An 18502-nucleotide genomic window follows, 5' to 3' on the forward strand; every position below is an offset into this window, starting at 1 on the left:
GTATGCTTTTTTATTTTTATAAATAGAATAATATAGTAATTATTTTTTTCTATTCAGCTTAACCTTTTTGAGGTTTAATCATGCTACTCTGCTGGTATGAGTGTGACACAATTTAATCATCCATACTCCCGTTAATGAAGACTTAGATGACTGTCAGGTTTTGACTGTTGGAAACAATGCTATACTCTGAATATTCTCCCAGATGTCTTTCCGTGTACATGTGTAAAAACTTCTCCATAGACACACTTTGGAATGAGCTTATGAGCAACATTTCTGGGTAAGACCCATCTCTCTTCCAAACTGGCTTTATTAATTCACACCCCTGACAGCAATGTATGTGAACTCCCATGCATCTACCTCCTTAGAAGATTTGAGATGGTCAGACTCTTAACCTAAAGAAAAAGAATGCCTCTTCCTGGCATCTATGTTTCCATGCCTATACCCTTTCTTGGAGAAGAGAAAAACCTCATGACATAGATTTGGAAGAGTTTTATAAAGGACGTAAAGTTCTCCCTAAAGTTCAAGGCTAGACCTGAAATTTATAGGAAGCTTGGGACCCACAGACCACCCAGTGTCCATTCAAGGAAGCATGCTGCATGGCCTGTGTCCAGTGCAATTGTCCACTGATTGTTCCAGAACAAATGATGCTTCTCTGTATTCTTACCCATCCTTGCCCCATCAATAAGAACGGATTAAGTGGCACTACAAAGCATCACTTCCAAGCAAACTGAGGAAATCTTTGCAGTTGGATCCTAGGAGGAAATGACAAATCTAAAGCATGTTGAATATTCCTGACACAGTGGCATCCTGTCCCACTTTTCATAGACAATTACTCTCACCTCAGGTAATCTTGTCCTCGATTACACACATTCTTTACAGTTTATCTCTCATGTGCCTCTTTTAGCTGCTTTGGGAAACTCTCATGCTCTGGCAATGGGATCATATGAATAACTGGTTGCATTAGGGAATCCAAAGCAGGATTTTAAGGCCTCCCTGGAAGCCCATTTATAAAGCTATCTGTAGAGGAAAAAAAATAGACTTCAAGTTTGGAAGAAAAAATTCAGTTGGGACTTCATATTTTGAAACTTGGAACAAGCTGAAAAATTTATTGCTCTTAGCTTTGTTGATCCTGTGAATCTTGATCAATGTTCAATGCAACCTAAAAAGCAAAAATGAAAAGTAAATATGTTTTAATACAATTAGGACTGTGAAAGTGTATAAGCCAAAGAAAATAGAGTTAGGAAATTTCTATGTGACTATGTAAATGAAGCTTTTTCATGATTTAAAATAGAACCCAAATTCAATATAATAACTGTATCCTTGATGTATTTATAACCCACCCTCTCTTCTACTTCTCTTAACAGAGAAGAGAAGAGACCCTGCAACCAAGCCACAACACTGTGCTATGTCAGTTCCTTGAAAGCATCTTCCTGTCTCCACCCTCTGGGTTTATCTCAGCTGATTCCTTAAAATCAATTCCTCGAAGAGGCATGTCCAGGCTGGGTCATGTTTCCCTGCCCTGTCCTCTCAGCCCCTTCTCCAATAGCCTATTGCCTCCAAAGGGCAGGAACCCAACCTGTTTTGTTCACTGTTATTTTCTAGCACCCTGCATAGTACCAGAACATTTAATAAAAATGTCCCCACTGACTGATTATCACCTAGTTCTTCCAGCTCCACCTTCTGAAAAGCTTTCAAAAACACCATTTGCTATTGCCTACCACCCATGTCAGCTCTGCCTGGGTGACTACAATAGTTTCATAAACTTCTTCTCTTCACTCCATTCTCTGTTATATGCTGCCACTCCATTCTCTTTCACATGCTGTAGCCAGATGGCCTTTTGAAAATGAACTTCTAATCATATTGACCTTTAGGATAAAATCTAATAATCTAAGCACAGGTTAGAAGTCCTTTCATGGACTGGCCTTCTCCCCTTCGTTCTCTCCCCCGCCCCCCTGCTTCACACTCTCTATCATCTGCGTTAGCTGGGTCTTCACACTTGCTGTGCTGTCAGGCCCCACCTCACCGCTGAGGGACAAATAACTGACTTCCTTCAGGAAGCCTTCCCTGACCAAGGTTCCTCAACTAGGCTGCTGTCCCACTTGTCAGCGCACATGGATTAAGGTGACTACATGTATTCGCCTGCCAGGACAGTCCCCGTTTACACCTGCTGATCTGCTTCATTATCAACACTCCTTCTTTCACTCTCGAAGCATACTAACTTGGACAATAAATTCCTTGGTCATTCTACCAATGACTATTAATCTCTTACCTAGTTGTCGGTTTCTTCCCTAAACAAGGTCAAAAACAAGGTCTTATTCACAACAGCCTCAGGCACAATTGTTGGTGTGTAGAAAGCACTGTATATTTCTTAAATGAAAAGATTTACATACCACTGTAAAAGTATGTATTTTCATCAAGATACTTATTTGGTTCCAGGGTTTGCAACAGAGAACCAAAATATTGGTAGCCCAAATTTAAAGATTATGTATTTCGCCAAATTACTTTAAATACATACTTTGAAAATTTTAAAACCTGACTCCAAAATACATATATCACCCTCTGCACAAGAGGACCCCCTGCTACCTCAATGTAAACTTCCAACTACTGTGCCATCAGTGCTGACCCATTTGGAAGGAGCCAGACGTGTGCCCATCCTCGTCCTGCGGCCAGCTGCGCATGCTCACAAAAGGGCAGAGGGCCAAGTAGGGATGTGGAACACCCTTATTAGGGAACTGGTTTTCTTCATATGGAGCAAAAGGCCCATCTACCAACCAACTCTGGCCTCATGTGCACAAGGCTTTTCCAAAGTAAAAAAAGAAAATCTGGTTTTTACAAAACAGTCTCCTAGAGATACTTACATCGGAGAGCACTGGTTCCTCAAGTTCTTCCACTGTGCTCAAGTTAGGTGCCCCGTATCGATCACTGATTTCAGCTAGTGTCTTGTTTGAGTCTGCTGCTGTACCCTACAATCATAAAATTCATTTAGACTTTTTTCTTTTTTTCAATATATTTTATTGATTGTGCTATTACAGTTGTCCCATTCCCCCCCATTTCGACTTTTAACTAACTTCAAAATTTATACACTGACTTTCTTAAAATTTTGATAAGAAATTTCCAAATTACATCAAAGTTCAGCCTTGCTAATTAATGGAATGAATAAATGTGTATTGATGATAAGAGAATTCTAGGAATAAATTCTAAAACTTGCATAAAAATACACTCAGAAATATAAAATATATCATTGTAAGTAAGCATGTGTCAATATCTCATAAAATTCTTGTCTTTAAAACTACAAACAGAAATCAAATGTCCAATTTTTATCCACTTTGAGGTTTTGTTTTAAAATTTAAAATACATCATATTTGTGGCTTCACATTACTAGAATGTATATTTGGCCTATCAGCTTTGATAATCTCCTGATTAAAAATTTAGCTACTGCCTTGGATGGTGTGGCTTAGTGGATTGAGTGCCAGTGTGTGAACCCAAGGGTCACCAGTTCAATTCCCAGTCAGGACACATGCCTGGGTTGCAGGCCAGGTCCCCAATAGGGGTCTCGTGAGAGGCAACCACACATTGATGTTTCTCTCCCTCTCTTTCTTCCTCCCTTACCTCTCTCTAAAATAAATAAATAAAATATTTTTAAAAATTCAGTTACTAATGTATCATAATAAAGCTTAAAATAGAATAAATTTTTCTTCTCACCTTTGGGGATGAAGTATCTTCACCTCTAGCTATATTTTCTATCTTCATTTTCATCTCCTGTAATACATATGCAAAGAAAAATATTTTGAATATACTTTTCATTTTGATTACATTTAATTTTCAAATATTTTTATTTTTACATAAAGCTATGATCAACTTAACAGTGGAAATGTTAGCACTTTTAAAGGAGTTATTTTAATATGATTAATATAAAACTGCCATTCAGTCTCCTTTAATACTCTATACTAATAGAAGACAATCATGTTTTGTTTACAATTAATACAATTTTTAAAAAATGAAATAGACTGAAACATCAAAGCTGAAGCCAAATACTAGCAAGCATAAAAAGTGACAAAACAAATTTTTTTTAACATTTAAAAAATTTTATTGAATTTGCCAGGGTGACATTGATCAATAAATTATATGGTTTCAGGTGCACAATTCTATAACACATCCTCTGTACGTTGTGTGTTCACTACTCCAAGTCAAGTCTCTTTTCATTATCATTTATCCCCCTTTACTTTATTCTGCCTCTCCCTATCTGCCCCATCACCCCGCTTTTGCTCTGTGAGAACAGTATTCACCATACTGTTTTCTGTGTCTATGAGGTTTTTTCTTTGCTTAAACTCATCAACTTTTCACCCAGCCTCCAAATGCCATCCCACTCTGACAGTCAGTCTTTTCTCTGTATCTATGAGTCTGTGTCTATTTTACTTGTTAGTTTAATTTGTTTTTTAAAATACATTTTATTGATTATGCCATTACAGTTTTCCCATTTCCCCACCTTCATTCCCCTCCATCCTGCACACCCCTTCCCCCCACATTCCGCCCTTTAGTTCATGCCCATGTGTCATAAATTCTTTATCTTCTACATTTCCCACACCACTCTTGCCCTCCCCTGTCTATTTTATCCCCACCACATATGCTACTTATTCTCTGTACCTTCTCCCCCTTCTCCTCCTCCCACTCCCCTGTTGCTAACCCTCCATGTGATCTCCATTTCTATGGTTCTGCTATTCATCTAGCTGTCTGCTTAGTTTGCTTGTGAATAAACTCTTAGAATAGGGATTTTAGAGAGAACTTGCAGTTAAATAGAATTGTACACATAGTAAGAAAGAGTTAAATATTTCTGAAGAAATTAACCTGGCCCCAGTCACTATCAAGTGCATGAATCCTACCACAGTACCTGAGCAATGTCCTCTGTAGTATTCTGAGCACATGGAAGGCCTTGTTCTTAATGTGAAAATGTGTTCTTCCAACCAACAAAGTCTTGCTATGGCCTCTATCTTTTCATTTTAAGATGGCAAGATGAACTAAATGATCTTGAGCTGATTCATTTTGGCTGTTTAAAGATTAGTGATCTCTTGAACATGTATGTGGTCACCATAATTATAGGAATACATCTGGTATATTTCTCAAGGCCATTCCATTCTCCTGTAACATCTTAGCCCACATCACCACATAGCTATAGTGGCAGGGGTCCATGTTCTCATAGGACCTTGTCCCCCAGCCAGTGGATGAATACCTGACACAAATTAAGCCAGTCAGCATCCTTCCCTAAGAAGCAAAAAAAAAAGGAATCCACTCCTCTTAGATGGTAGGAGTCACAACATTGTGAAACCCAAGAGCCTTCAAGGACTATGTCTTTCACCATGTGCAGCAAACCAGGCCATTGTGAGAGATACTGAAACTAAGGACCAAAAAATAGCAGAGTCGAGAACCCAGGTAACATCTGATTTTCATCCTCCCAATTGTACCAGAGCCCTTCACAGTTTAGTTGTAAAACCCTTTCTTCAACACAAGATCCTTCCAATAAATTTCCTTTTGCAAATGATAGTTTAAATTGTATCTCTGCAGCCACCAAGAGGCCAGGGTGAAAAGACAGAAACTGACCCATCTCTGAGCAATAGGTAAGGCAGGAGTACTTTGCAGGAGAGAGGTGAGGAGTGATAAACCGCTAGAAATATGGACTTATTGAAGTTATTGTGGTTCTGGTCACAAGGTCTAATGATACACACAGAGAGTAAATTATGAGCCACAAAACAATCCAGTCCCTCCTATAAATCATAGAATTTCAAACATTCAAATATAGTGTGAACCTTGAGGGGAAAAAAAGACACCTACTAAGAAGGGTACCACTGTGCTCAATTTTTTAAAAACAGAGCCTAGCAGCCATTTCTGCACTGGGGTTTCTCATCTAAACTGCACTCCACAGAGAAGCTATCACTGAACTGCCTGCCTGCACTATGTTTCTACCATCTGAGCCAACCCTTATAAAGAAGTTCCTGGAATCCTATTTCAACCAGCAAGACTGAGGCTATCCCCATCCCACTGGAGCAGTGCAGTGCCAATCAGGAGTGACCAATCAGGACAGTGCCTTTTGGACTAAACTGGGGTTGTAGAGTCCTCATCTGCACAAGGATGGACCAATTGGGGACTTAGGGCAAGGACTCTGCCCATATAAACCAGCTCCCTGCCTGGCTCAGAGAGTGCATTTTCCCTCTCCAGAGAAGAATGAAGACTGTGTATCATCCCTGACTGAGCTGAACCACCAAATATACCTAGCCAGAGCAGAGTGAAGCATGCCATCACAAAGCAGAGCAGACCAGCAGCACAAAGCAGACCTGCATGGAGCAGAGCAGAGCTGACTAGCAGGAGACGGGCCAGGCCCCAGGGCTGCTTGGCCTTGGAGCTGTTCCACAGCATGCTGTTTTCACAGCCTTGCTAATCACAATTGAGCTGTTTTGCATTGAATAAAGTTTCCTTCTTCACCGCACCCCAAACTGGGGATCCTTGATGGTACTGAATATAGTGTAAACCACCATTGTTGACAATAGCAATCAGGGTATCTCAATAAAAAGTACTTTCAATTCTCTTATAATTTTGATCATTGTCTTCTTGATATTCTGTTTTTTCTCCTTTCATCTTAGATCATGGAATCTCAACTGAGTAGAAAAAGGGTATGCATTTGTATGTATGTGTATGTGTATGTGTGCAGGCATGTATATCCATGTGCCCTACTATACTCAGTCTAAGCATCAGCATCTGTATATTTTAAAACCATTTATAAAACTTTGAATTTATCCTTTTAAAGCACATCTTTTAAAATTCAGTTTACCCTTACAAGTTTTTAAAAATTGTTTTAAATAATGAAGCTCTCATCTAAGCTGTTAATAAACATATTCTATAAATTTTGCTTCTATTTTTATTTAATTATGTAATAGAAGGACAACATTTACATGACAGGTGCTAGCTATACACATGCAATATGAAATACCCAGCTGAAAAGTATAGCTCAGTCATTCAGAAGTTTAGTCTATATGACACATACTTTTGGGATAACAAGAAGTATTGGTCAAACTAGAGGCTTGACATATCATGCAGACACAGTAAATGGAGGTGGACTTTTTTATTTAAGTTACAACATAGATTATTTAATAAAAGACATGCAAAATCCATACTGATAACATATTTTAAATGTAAATTATTGTTGGTAACACATCAAACATGAAGAAAAGAGATGCACTACTGTGTCAGAGATCAGAATACCCGATATTACAAAGAACTTAACCTTCAATATCAACCACCCTAGTTAGAAACAACATCAACCACCATAATTAGAAACAACTATCTCTTAATTAAAATGTTGATAATATCACTATTAAAGAACTATTAATATCACTATTATAAAACTGCTCACAAAGCAGTTTTAAACACATGATTTTACTTGATCTTTAAAATCATTCAGTGAGTTATTGCTAATAATATACTGTTATCTCTATTTTTAAAAAATGTAAACAGAGACTAAAAAAGTTGTAAGACTTGTTTGAGTCACACAGCTAATGGGTGGCAGGTCTTTAGACTATGAATCCATGATAACATCTAGAAAAAAACAGGTTGAGAATCCTGAGAGGTTTTAAATAAAACAAACATTTATAAAACTTCAAATTACCTTCTCTAATTGTTCTTGAGTTCTCTGTAATTCTTCCATTCTCTGTCTCTCTTTTTCTTGCATTTCCAACTCCAGCTGGAAGGCCAGCTGTTGCTGAATATTCCAAAAAAAAAAAAGGAAGTCATGTTAGAGTCAAATCAATAGCAAGAAATTTCCTTTATCACTCTGAAATGTCCCAGGATAATTAACTGTACACCCACCTACATTTCAGAAACTTACAAAAATAAATTATCACAGCTATCTAATACTTAAGCTTTTACAAATATTTCCTGAAATATAAAATTAAAAGGAAAGCTTCCTTAATTGCAAATTGTAGGGAAGCAGTTTGAACAAAATCAAGTCATCTTCTCTGTTCTTCCTGAAGCAACAAATAAGGTTACAGTAATTTTTTCAGATAAAAACCCACTAAGTATAGATGGATAGGTCTTCAAACAACCAAAACTTGGTTACAGAGAGTGAATGAGAAAATCCTAAGTATATTTTCTGAAATCATTCATAATCAACAATATATTTGGTCCCAAATCAACATATATAGCATACTAAATTTGGGGCTGAAAAATCGGGCTGAATCTGACCCGCTCCTGTTTTTGTACAGTGTTCAAGCTAAGAATGATTTTTAAATTTTTAAGGGGTGAAAAAATATTAAAGATAATAAAAATTATTATGCAAAATTCAAATTTCAGTGTCTATAAATAAAGTTTTATTGAAACACTGCATGGTCATTCCTTTACTGGTTTTGCCCTACAATAATACCACAGTTGAGTAGTTACAACGCAGACCACAGGTGGTGCTCTCTTCACTCTGTATCCCTGCTCAGCACACTAGGAATTATGGTGACACCATTATAACTTGACAGTTTTGCAGTGCCACAGTAACACTATACTGCAATTCTTATTTTTAATCAGTGTACACCCATCATGTATTATATAAACAGGGAATGGATTTGAATGTTCCACTTTAAGAGAGTGGAGAGTGGATTGTTTAATTACCAAATTAAATGACAAAGTATGGTGCTTTTTAAATTGCTGGACACTGTACTAAAACAATACAATAGTATCAACTTTATCTTATTACCAGATTAAGCACTCATTACAATATTATCAAGTCACATAAAAATGTCAGAAATATCTTAAAAGTTAAAACAATTTTTCATCACAACAGAACTTTTTCACAAAAATTAAAATGAAGTTACAACAAAAGTAAGTTTCCCAGTGGCTCATTTGTAAGTCGAGAAAAGAAACATGTTTGATTAAACATTAAATCACATTTTCCTAATGTGATTTAATTAAAACATGTTTGATTTCAGTGTCCAGGAAAAAAAACTAGCTTTTTAACATTTTTAGCCTTAGGGTAGGAAAAGTTGCTTGCAGAGCTGATAACATTGGGAGAAACATCAATAGTAAATTAAATACAAAGCAAATAACTCTGAGTGGTTTTCCTCAGCTCTTGATGAGTGGACAGATGTTCCCAACACTGCTCAGTTGTTGCTTATTCGAGGAGCCAATGCTGAATTTGAAGTGACTGAAAGTAAAGTGATTGAAGAATCAACCTCTATGATGTCTTCATGGGACAACTACAAGCAATAATATTTTCAAAAAAGTTGAGAAACACTAATTCAGTCCATCAAAAAGTAAAATCTACCAAGATGCGTTTCAACAAATGGTGATAAAAACATACATGGAACAATGAAAGGCTTATTTGGACAAATTAATAAAGCCTGTGAAAATCCCATGTTTAAAGCCTATGGGAATTCATTGTATTATTCAACAGTAGCTACTCTGAAGAACACCTGTCATGTGCATTGAGCCAGTAGTGCCGACAGTGTCCTTCATTCACTGTTATGAACTTAACCATCATCAGTCCTGTGGGTTTTTGTCAGCACTAGGAGCTGGATAAATCTTGACTTGCCCTACCACATGGCAGTTTCATGGCTTGACGATGGTAATGTTTTATTGTGAATTTTTGAGCTCGGGGTCAAGACTGAAATTTTTCCAAATGAGAATTATTCTCAACCACTATTATTAAATATTAAATGGCTCTGGAAATTAGCTTTTTGCTGCAGACTTAATAATGTTTTTTAATCAATTCAACCTAAAATTGTAAGGCAAAACAGCATTTACATATAAAACTTACATTGCAGAAAAATCATTTCAACAATCAATGTTTGAATCACAATGCCACACCGCTTTATATACTCCCAGTGCTGTCAAAACTAGAATGATAAGCTGGGTTACCATTCCCACACGAATTTGCAGCAGGTATATTTCCCAAGCTCAAACTGTAGTTTTAGAGTGTTGTTAGGCCACAATATAAGTAAAAAAAAGTTTCCATATATCAAAATCCATTTAACTGTGTAATTGAGAAGCTTGTACCAATCTTCAACTGGAAGTGATTAATAAACAAGGCAATGGCATGCTAAAGGCAAATACCAAGAAAAAATCTAACAGAATTCTACAAATACCTTACAAGAGATAAATATGCTCAAAATTATATGCACATGGATTGATATTAATATTTGGCAGGACCTTTGTGTGAAAAGATACTTTCAAAGATAAATACACGAAACCTCATTTCAGGTCAGCACTAACAAACATTTTCAATCAGTTTTGGTGATAGGGAACATTAACTTTGAACTCCAACTAAGTGAAATGTTACCTTTTTAAACAAGAATTTAATTCTTCTCAGTAGTAAGCTATATTGAAAAAAAATCTATTGAAATGATATTATTTATTTTACAAATAAAACATTTGTGAAAATTTGTTTTCTCTCTTGCTATAGCTACATAACACACCATAACACCTATCCTCAGTTTTGCCTCTAGAATATCTACCTTTGAGGAAAGGGCTTGCCAGTCCCTAAGCCAGAAACTAATTTCTCACCATCCATCCAGCACTACCTCATAAACATGCTAATAGGCTAATCCCATTAAGAGCATTTTAAAACTATAAATTTCTTTGACATTTTAAAAAATTCACACTACATGTTTTATTGAGTTTAGAGGGACAGGAAGGGAGAAAGAGAGAGAGAAAGAAACGTCAACATGAGAGAGAAACATCAATTGACCACCTCCCACAGGCATCCCAATGTGGGATCTCACCTGCAACCCAGGCATGTGCTCTGACCAGGGATTGAACCCACAATCCTTTTGTGAACAGGATGATGCTCCAATCAACCGAGCCACCTAGCCAGGGCTAAAACTACATTTTAAAAATGCAGTTTATAAATTAAAACATTTTAACAAATAGAAATAATAAACAGTGGTTAATACACTCACAAAAGGCAATTAAGAGTAATTTCTTTGCATTCCTATATTAAGAAAGGTAGCTGACATACAGGAACATACCATTCAATCAACTTCCAGACATTGACAGAGGAGGTTAAATAACTCTAATCTCTCAAAAATAATGCAAAATACAGTTCTTAAATATCAGTCATACTGGTCAACATAAATAGTTTCTTAACACTTCAGGAAATTTTCAATACCCAATTCCTTCCCTCACACAAGGAAAGTAAAATCATTAGAAAGATATTCAAATGAATTTTTAAAGCTTGTATTTCCAAAATAAGCTATTCAGCAATAAAAATACTATCCTGTTCGTGAGGACTTGGACTTGTTGGAGAGTACCTAATTTTTAAGGAATTTCCAGTTAGTATTATTATTATTATGAGAACACCTGCCCTTGCAATCAACAAGTAGGTGACCAGAGTCCTGAATCACCAGCTCACTTGATTAAGGTGAAATGCAGAGATCTCCCTGTTTCTCTCATTTCAGCCTCACTCTCTTAAGCTTTTCTCTGTTGGTCCACCTCTCCACATGTCCCTTCTCCTTCTCTTATCTGTATCTGCCCACCAACCCACTTCTTTAACTGGCCATGAAATCTTTTGCAGAATATCACTATATGTTTCACTCCCAATACAATGCTTAGAGTTCGATGCACAGTGAATTGCTTTATAATAGTCAATGTGTTACAGCTAGAGAAATGTTACATTTCTAGTACTGACAAATTTTACCTAAGTAAGATAAAGTAGATGAATGAAAGTTAAGTATCTCCACATTAACGGTATAATTTCTCTTGAGGAAGGAGAACTGCTGGGAAGTTTTCCTTATTCTGTTAGATGCCAAACAGACAGAAGCCAAAGGATCTGCTAAGAGGAAGGGCATATCCTCACTAAATGTTGGGGCCACTCCAGCAGACACTTGCCTGTTTGGATGATTATTTGACATGCAACTCAATGCTTTGCAACTTCCCCAGAAGAATAAGCCAAATAATTAAAAAATGAAGATTAAGAAATAGCAAAGTTTTCAACAACCATATTGATCCTAAGGTGCCTAGAATGTTCTACCCAGTATAAAAAATGGGAGATTAGAGACTTCTGGACAAGATGGAGGTGTAGGTAGATATACTTTGCTTCCTTGCACAACCAAAAGAAGAACAACAACAAATTTAAAAACAAAAACCAACTAGAACTGTCACAAAATGAAACTGTATAGATGACTGACAACCAAGGAGTTAAAGAAGAAACATTCATCCAGACTGGTAATAGGGGCAGCAGCTGAGGAAGAGAAGACATTGCAAGGCAGCAGCTGGAGGACTGGGTGGGCAAGACAGCAGCTGGTATACTGGGTGATCCCACATTTGCCTGTGGACAAACTGGGAGAAACAACTGGGGAGCTAGACAGACCACATAACCCAGGATTTCAGTGCCAGAAAAGAAAGCCTCAAAACCTTTGTCTGTAAAATTCTGTGGGGGTTGCAGCAGCAGGAGGAACTCCCAGCATCACAGGAAAGTTCATTGGAGATATCCACTGGGTCCTAGAATGTACACAAACCCACCTACTCAGGAGTCAGCACCAGAAGGGCCCAATTTGCTTGTGGGTAGTGGAGTGACTGAAAGTGAGGCGAGAGCTGAGAAAGTGGCATTGTTCCCTCTCTGACTCCTCCTCCACATACAGCACCACAATGCAGCAAAATGGGTTGCGCCACCCTGTCAAATACCTAAGACTCTGCTCCTTACAATGTAATGTGTGGTGAGACAAAGAAATATAGCCCAAATGAAAGAACACATCAAAGTTCCAAAAATAGAGCTAAGCAATGAAGAGATAGCCAACCCTTCAGATGCAGAGTTCAAAACACTGGTGTGAACATCCTGTGTGAATCAGGATGTCCACAGAATTGGTTGAGCATGGTCACAAAATAGGGGAAAAATGAAGGCTATGCAAAGTGAAATAAACAAAAATATACAGGGAACCAACAGTGGAGGGAAGGAAACCAGGACTCAGATCAATGACTTGGAACAAAAGGAAGAAATAACATTCAATCAGAACAGAATGAAGAAACAAGAATGAAAAAAAAATAAGGAGAGAAGAGAATTAGGAACCTCTGGGAAAACTTCAAACATTCCATCTGAATCATAGGGGTGCCAGAAGGACAAAAGGAAGAGCAAGAAATTGAAAACTTACTTAAACAAATAATAAAGGAGAACTTCCCCAGTTGGGCAAAGGAAACAGACTTCCAGAAAGTCCAGGAAGCTCAGAGTCCCAAAGGAAAGATAAGAAGAGAATCTTAAAAGCAGCAAGAGATAAGGAGACAGTTACCTACAAAGGAGTGCCCATAAGACTATAAGCTGATTTCTCACAAGAAACCTTATAGTAAAGAAGGGGCTGCTGGAAAGAAGTATTCCAAGTCATGAAATCCAAAGACCTACATCCAAGATTATTTTATTCAGCAAAGCTATCATTTGGAATGAGAGGGCAGATACAATGCTTCCCAATTAAGGTCAAGTTAAAAGCATTCATCATCACCAAACCTTTATTATATGAAATGTTAAAGGGACATATCTAAGGAAAAGAAGAAGATCAAAAACATGAACAGTAAAATGACAACAAACTCACAACTATCAACAACTGAACCTAAAAACAAAATTGAATGAAGCAAATAACTAGAACAAGAACAGAATCACAGAAATGGAGATCACATGGAGGGTTATCCAAGAGTGGTTGGCAGAGGGGCAGAAGGTACAAGGAATAAAAAGCATAAATGGTAAGTGCAAAACAGACAGGGGAAGGTTAAGGATAGTATAGGAAATAGAAGGTGCCTCATTAGCAGTAGGTAGCATGTCAGTCTCACAGTCTCAAGGAAATGGAGAAGCCAAAGAATGTATATGTATGACCCATGGTCATGAACTAAGAGGGCAGGGGAATGCTGGTGGGAAGCAGGGTGCAGGGTGGAGGGGAATAAAAGGGATGAAAAAACTGGACAACTGTAATATAATCAATAAAATAAATTTTAAAAAAGAATGGGAAATTAGATAAAAAGCTATTTCCATATTTATACTTAACTTCTTATCAATGCATTAAATAACTGGCTTCTTTCCTTTTTTTAAATATAAAAACTCAAGTTGAAACTCTAGAGTTTAAAGTACTACATGGTAGAATTATAGGGATGACTTAAATTTAGTTGAGAATCTCCCCACAAATTAAATTAGTCCAGAAGCCACTCTGGGACTTTGCCCTATCTAGTTAATACTCCATGACCCATTTGTCCAACCATTCTCTTCCCAACATTTTCATTTCCTCAGTCCTGCTACCCTAGACCTACTTCCATCAAAGGGTCTGCCTCTGCCACATATGCACTCAGACATCAAGATCTAAGTGCATAAAATCACATAATCACTAAACCAAATCAGATGGAAACTTTATAAATGCTTGGTCTTCCAACTATATCAGGGTACTCATGCTCAATGCTACAAAGTAATGCTAAGTTTCCTCAGTCAAGTCTCTGCCATCATCCAAAGCCACTATTTCAAACCCTTCACCATTCCCCCACACCTCCTACTTTACCACCTCATTCTTTTTTAAAAAGATTTTATTTATTTATTTTTAGACAGAAGGAAAGGAGGGAGAAAGAGAGGAAGAGAAGCATCAATGTGTGGTTGCTTCCCACACGCTCCCCACTAAGGACCCGGCCCACAACCCAACTGGAAATCAAACCTATTACCCTTTGGCTTGCAGGCCAGCCCTCAATCCACTATGCCACACCAGCCAGGGCTACCACCTCATTCTTAAAAAAGGACCGTGGTCCCTACTTGGTAAAGAGCAGTCACACAGAAATTGCTTTCAACTTTGTGCCACAAATCCTATATACCCACGTGTACCTACGCCATACTCTCCTCTTTCCTTGACTCAAGCAATAAAATAGGTGCCCTTCTATCCACCTAACCTAGGTTACAGACTCAATTTCCTTTTTTTCTCCATGGAAAACTGACTCTAGAAATCATCCCCTCTACTAATTAACATCAATCACTCCACTATGTTGCAAAAAACAAACAAACAAACAAACAAACAAACAACTAAAGAACCCCCCCAAAAAAACTCCTTCCTTAATAATCTGCTTGCAAGTATTACCTGTACTTACCATCTCCCTTGCTATACTCCACCGCATCCACACTGCTCCCACTGAAGTCACGACTAGTGGCCTTGAATGAACACTTCGCAGTCTGCTCTCACTCAGTCAGCCTACACATGGTTGACCACGGAGGTCTCACTAAGACAGTCTCTCCCCACGGCCTGCTTGGGAGCTCTCTCTGGGTTTTCCTTACCTCACTGCTGTGGCTGCCCCAGCAAAGACGACATATACGTCAAGATGAAGATACAAGAAAACCATATACAAGTAACCAGACACGGGAGTTTTGCAACATTTGCGTTGCCCCACACCCAGGTTGATACTGTTAATTTCAGTCACGTCTGAACTTTATTACTCGTCTCACCTGTTGAAAGATAAGTTCCTCCGCTCTGAGCCTCTCCATCATTTCCTGCTCTGTCAGAGCTAGTTCTCGTTCACGCTCCAATTCAGCCATTTCCTTTTGTCTCTAGCATTGTATAAAATGGTACCTAATTAGTACACATAACTAATTAGAGATAAAAACAACTTGTAAAGACAATTTGGAAAGCATCTTAATTGCCAACAGTGAGGGAAAGGGTTACGCAAAATATAGTCTATCCATTTGAGAACTGTATAATACTTTGGGGAAACTTGTTTTATTTGCATAAAGAGCATAGAATTAAAGTTGTACATTTAGTGTGATTATAATTATATAAACAAATCCACACACAAATGTGTAGAAAAAAGATTAGAATACCTAAAAATCTAAACGGAAGTCTTCTTTGTAAATTTTCTTCTTTCTACTTTTTCATGTTGTCTAAGATTTTGTATGATAAACACACTATTATAGAAAGAAATAATAATACTGAGCTTTTTAAAAGCAGATAAATGGAACCAAATTTTTTTCTTCTAAATTTCTAAAAGATCCATACTTACCAGTTCCTCCATGGTCACATTTTCCTTATACTTGTAAATCCACAATGCTAAATATTCTATTGGATCCACTGGGCGAATTCTCGCCACTTCTGCAAGACCTTGAGTTAGACATGTCCCAAGGTGCTTTTGAAGATATGTTGACTCCATTTCTAACTCCTAACTTCTAAAAGATAAATGTTTTTGCATTAATGCAGGACATTTTTATTTAAGACACAACAAAAGTACAACGAGGCCAACAAAGCATTACATCCTTTCACCAGTCATGGGCACCTCACATCAGGGATGGTACCAGCAGGCTGGCCTTAGGAAACTTCTAATGGATTCCAAAAAAGGCCCCACAGAAGTCACTACAACTAAAATAGTTTCAAAATCTTGAAGAGCCCTCAAATCCAAGAGTCAGTAAAGGAATACTGTCATTACTGATTATGAGAGGATTATATGCCAAGCAACGCATGTCTCACCTAATCCCTACAAAATACTGAAAAACAGATGTCATTATTCCCATGGTGCAAATGATGAAGTCCAGGCACAAAGAGCATAAGTGAACAGTCCAGGATCACACAGGTGGCACGTGGTAAAGGTGAGGTCCATACCCAACTCCTAATTCCAGAGTTGTTACCCTAATATCTGTACTAAGATGCTACTCCCAAATCATGGGAATCATTTTTAGAAAACATCACAATAGTTCACCTCAAAAAAAAAAGTCCATGAGTCTCTAAGTCCAAAGAATAAAAAACAATTAACCTTCAAAGAACAGCATATGAGGCTCCTGAGACTCTCACCCCAATTTTCTTTTGAGGCTAACCAGACAACTCTTTTGCCTACATTAAACCTTGGGCTCTAAATACATTAAACACCCTGCCACTCTGATGATCACATCTTACACATTTCCATCTGCATGACTATTTAACGTGATGATGCCTCTCTCTCTCTCTCTCTCTCTCTCTCTCTCTCACACACACACACACACACACACACACACAGCTTGGAAAGTATGTCCTCACCTGCAAGTTAAAGATCATCTCTCATTCCCTGAGCTTACCCAGGCAATGCAAAAAATTCCTCCTTCCCCAATTCCTGATTCCCCTGGTAATTCTAGCACCTGTCTGGTACCATACATAGTCATTAAATATTGACTCTACTCCTTATGCTGCACTTTACATCCTGTGTCTTTTGTAACTAACAATTTGTACTTTTTAATCCCTTCACCTTTTTCACCAAGCCCCACCACCCTCCCATCTAAGTATAATAGGTACTCAGATACTGAATACCTATTTTATGTTGGGTATGAGCAATTGTAGGGGGAAGAATGTAAGTGTATCAACACCTATCCCTGGACAAATGCACCTAACATTTTGCAAAAAAATTCTACAACAATGTCCAGAAGGCATTATGCTAAGTGAAATTAGTTAGACAAAGAATCCATTAAGTCCACATGGCTTAACTTGCATGTGGAATCTAAAAATCAAAATAAAACAGAAACAGACTCATACAAAGAGAGATAACACTGATGGTTGCCAGAAGGGAGTAGTGGAATAGGTGAAAAAAGGTAGAGAGAACATAATCAATAATATTGTGATAACTCTGCACCATGACAGATCATTACTAGACTTAGTATGGTGATCACATTGTAAGGTATATAAATGTTGATTTACTGTATCATACACCTGGAATTAATATAATACTGTGTTACAACTATGCTTAATTTTTAAAAAATGAGCTCCTGAGATTCACCCATAAACCCCAATACTGCTCTCCCTCATGCTATGGTGGCGAGAGTACAAAATGGTATAACTACTGTGGAGAAGAATTTGACAATACCTAGAAAATTACATATGTATTTATCCTGAGCCCAACCAGTCTCATTTCTAGAATCTCATCTTACAAAAATATGAAGTCAAATATGCACATGGTTATTTTGCACCAGTGCTTAGAATACCCAAACTGGAACCCCATCCAAATGTACCTCATTAAGGGACTGATGAGATACAGCAACACAATGGGTAACTGTGCAGATATAAAAGGGAATGAGGAAGATCTCTAAAACAGGGGGTGATCTCTAGAACATAGTATAAAGTGAAAAAAGGCAAGATGCAGAAATTGTGTGCACTATGACATCTTCTGTATTAGCAACAGCAGTGGGGAAAGGAATGTGTATTTGTGTGTAGGCAAATGGAGTCATAAAAACGCAAACTCTAAAACTGCCACAAATGAACCTGATTCTTTATCAAGGTGATATCGATAACTACACAGAGAAAAGAATGATTACAACTGAGTTCAGAGCACTGCATCTTCACTGTCCTTCTTCCGTGGGATATACTCCAAAGACAAGAATAACTACATTGATATCTTGATATCATTTGAAAGGGAGTAAGATTTATTTTACTCCACAATTTTAAAAGGGTACAGATTCTTACTGCTCCTCCAAAAAGATGATACATAGGAAAAGGACCATTGTCCCTAGAGGAGAAACCTCTAGCCTAAGAGTAGGGCCACACTGAGGGTCAGTCTCAGATCATGTGGTGGGAGA

At 37.7% G+C, this 18502-nt stretch overlaps 1 protein-coding gene across 1 annotated transcript; it reads right to left on the reverse strand.

Annotated features, from left to right (window-relative positions):
• Window positions 1–1114: 1114 nt before the first annotated feature.
• DYDC1 (DPY30 domain containing 1) lies at window positions 1115–16119 on the reverse strand. The gene is made up of 6 exons (XM_037059429.1): window positions 15973–16119; window positions 15422–15523; window positions 7655–7747; window positions 3703–3759; window positions 2859–2963; window positions 1115–1159 (listed from the first exon to the last, which is right to left on the reverse strand). The coding sequence occupies exons 1-6, from the start codon at window positions 16117–16119 to the stop codon at window positions 1115–1117; spliced, it is 549 nt and encodes a 182-aa protein (XP_036915324.1).
• Window positions 16120–18502: the final 2383 nt, after the last annotated feature.

Source organism: Sturnira hondurensis, unplaced genomic scaffold (genome assembly GCF_014824575.4).
Source record: "Sturnira hondurensis isolate 20B ecotype Veracruz unplaced genomic scaffold, ASM1482457v3 Scaffold0010874, whole genome shotgun sequence".
NCBI lineage: Eukaryota > Metazoa > Chordata > Mammalia > Chiroptera > Phyllostomidae > Sturnira > Sturnira hondurensis.

Coding starts and splice junctions, on each gene's coding strand:
- DYDC1 (XM_037059429.1), bottom strand. CDS start 16,119: ATGGAGTCAACATATCTTCAAAAGCACCTTGGGACATGTCTAACTCAA. Junction 15,524..15,972: donor ATGTGACCATGGAGGAACTG/GTAAGTATGGAT, acceptor ATACAATGCTAG/AGACAAAAGGAAATGGCTGA. Junction 3,760..7,654: donor CTCAAGAACAATTAGAGAAG/GTAATTTGAAGT, acceptor TATGTATTACAG/GAGATGAAAATGAAGATAGA.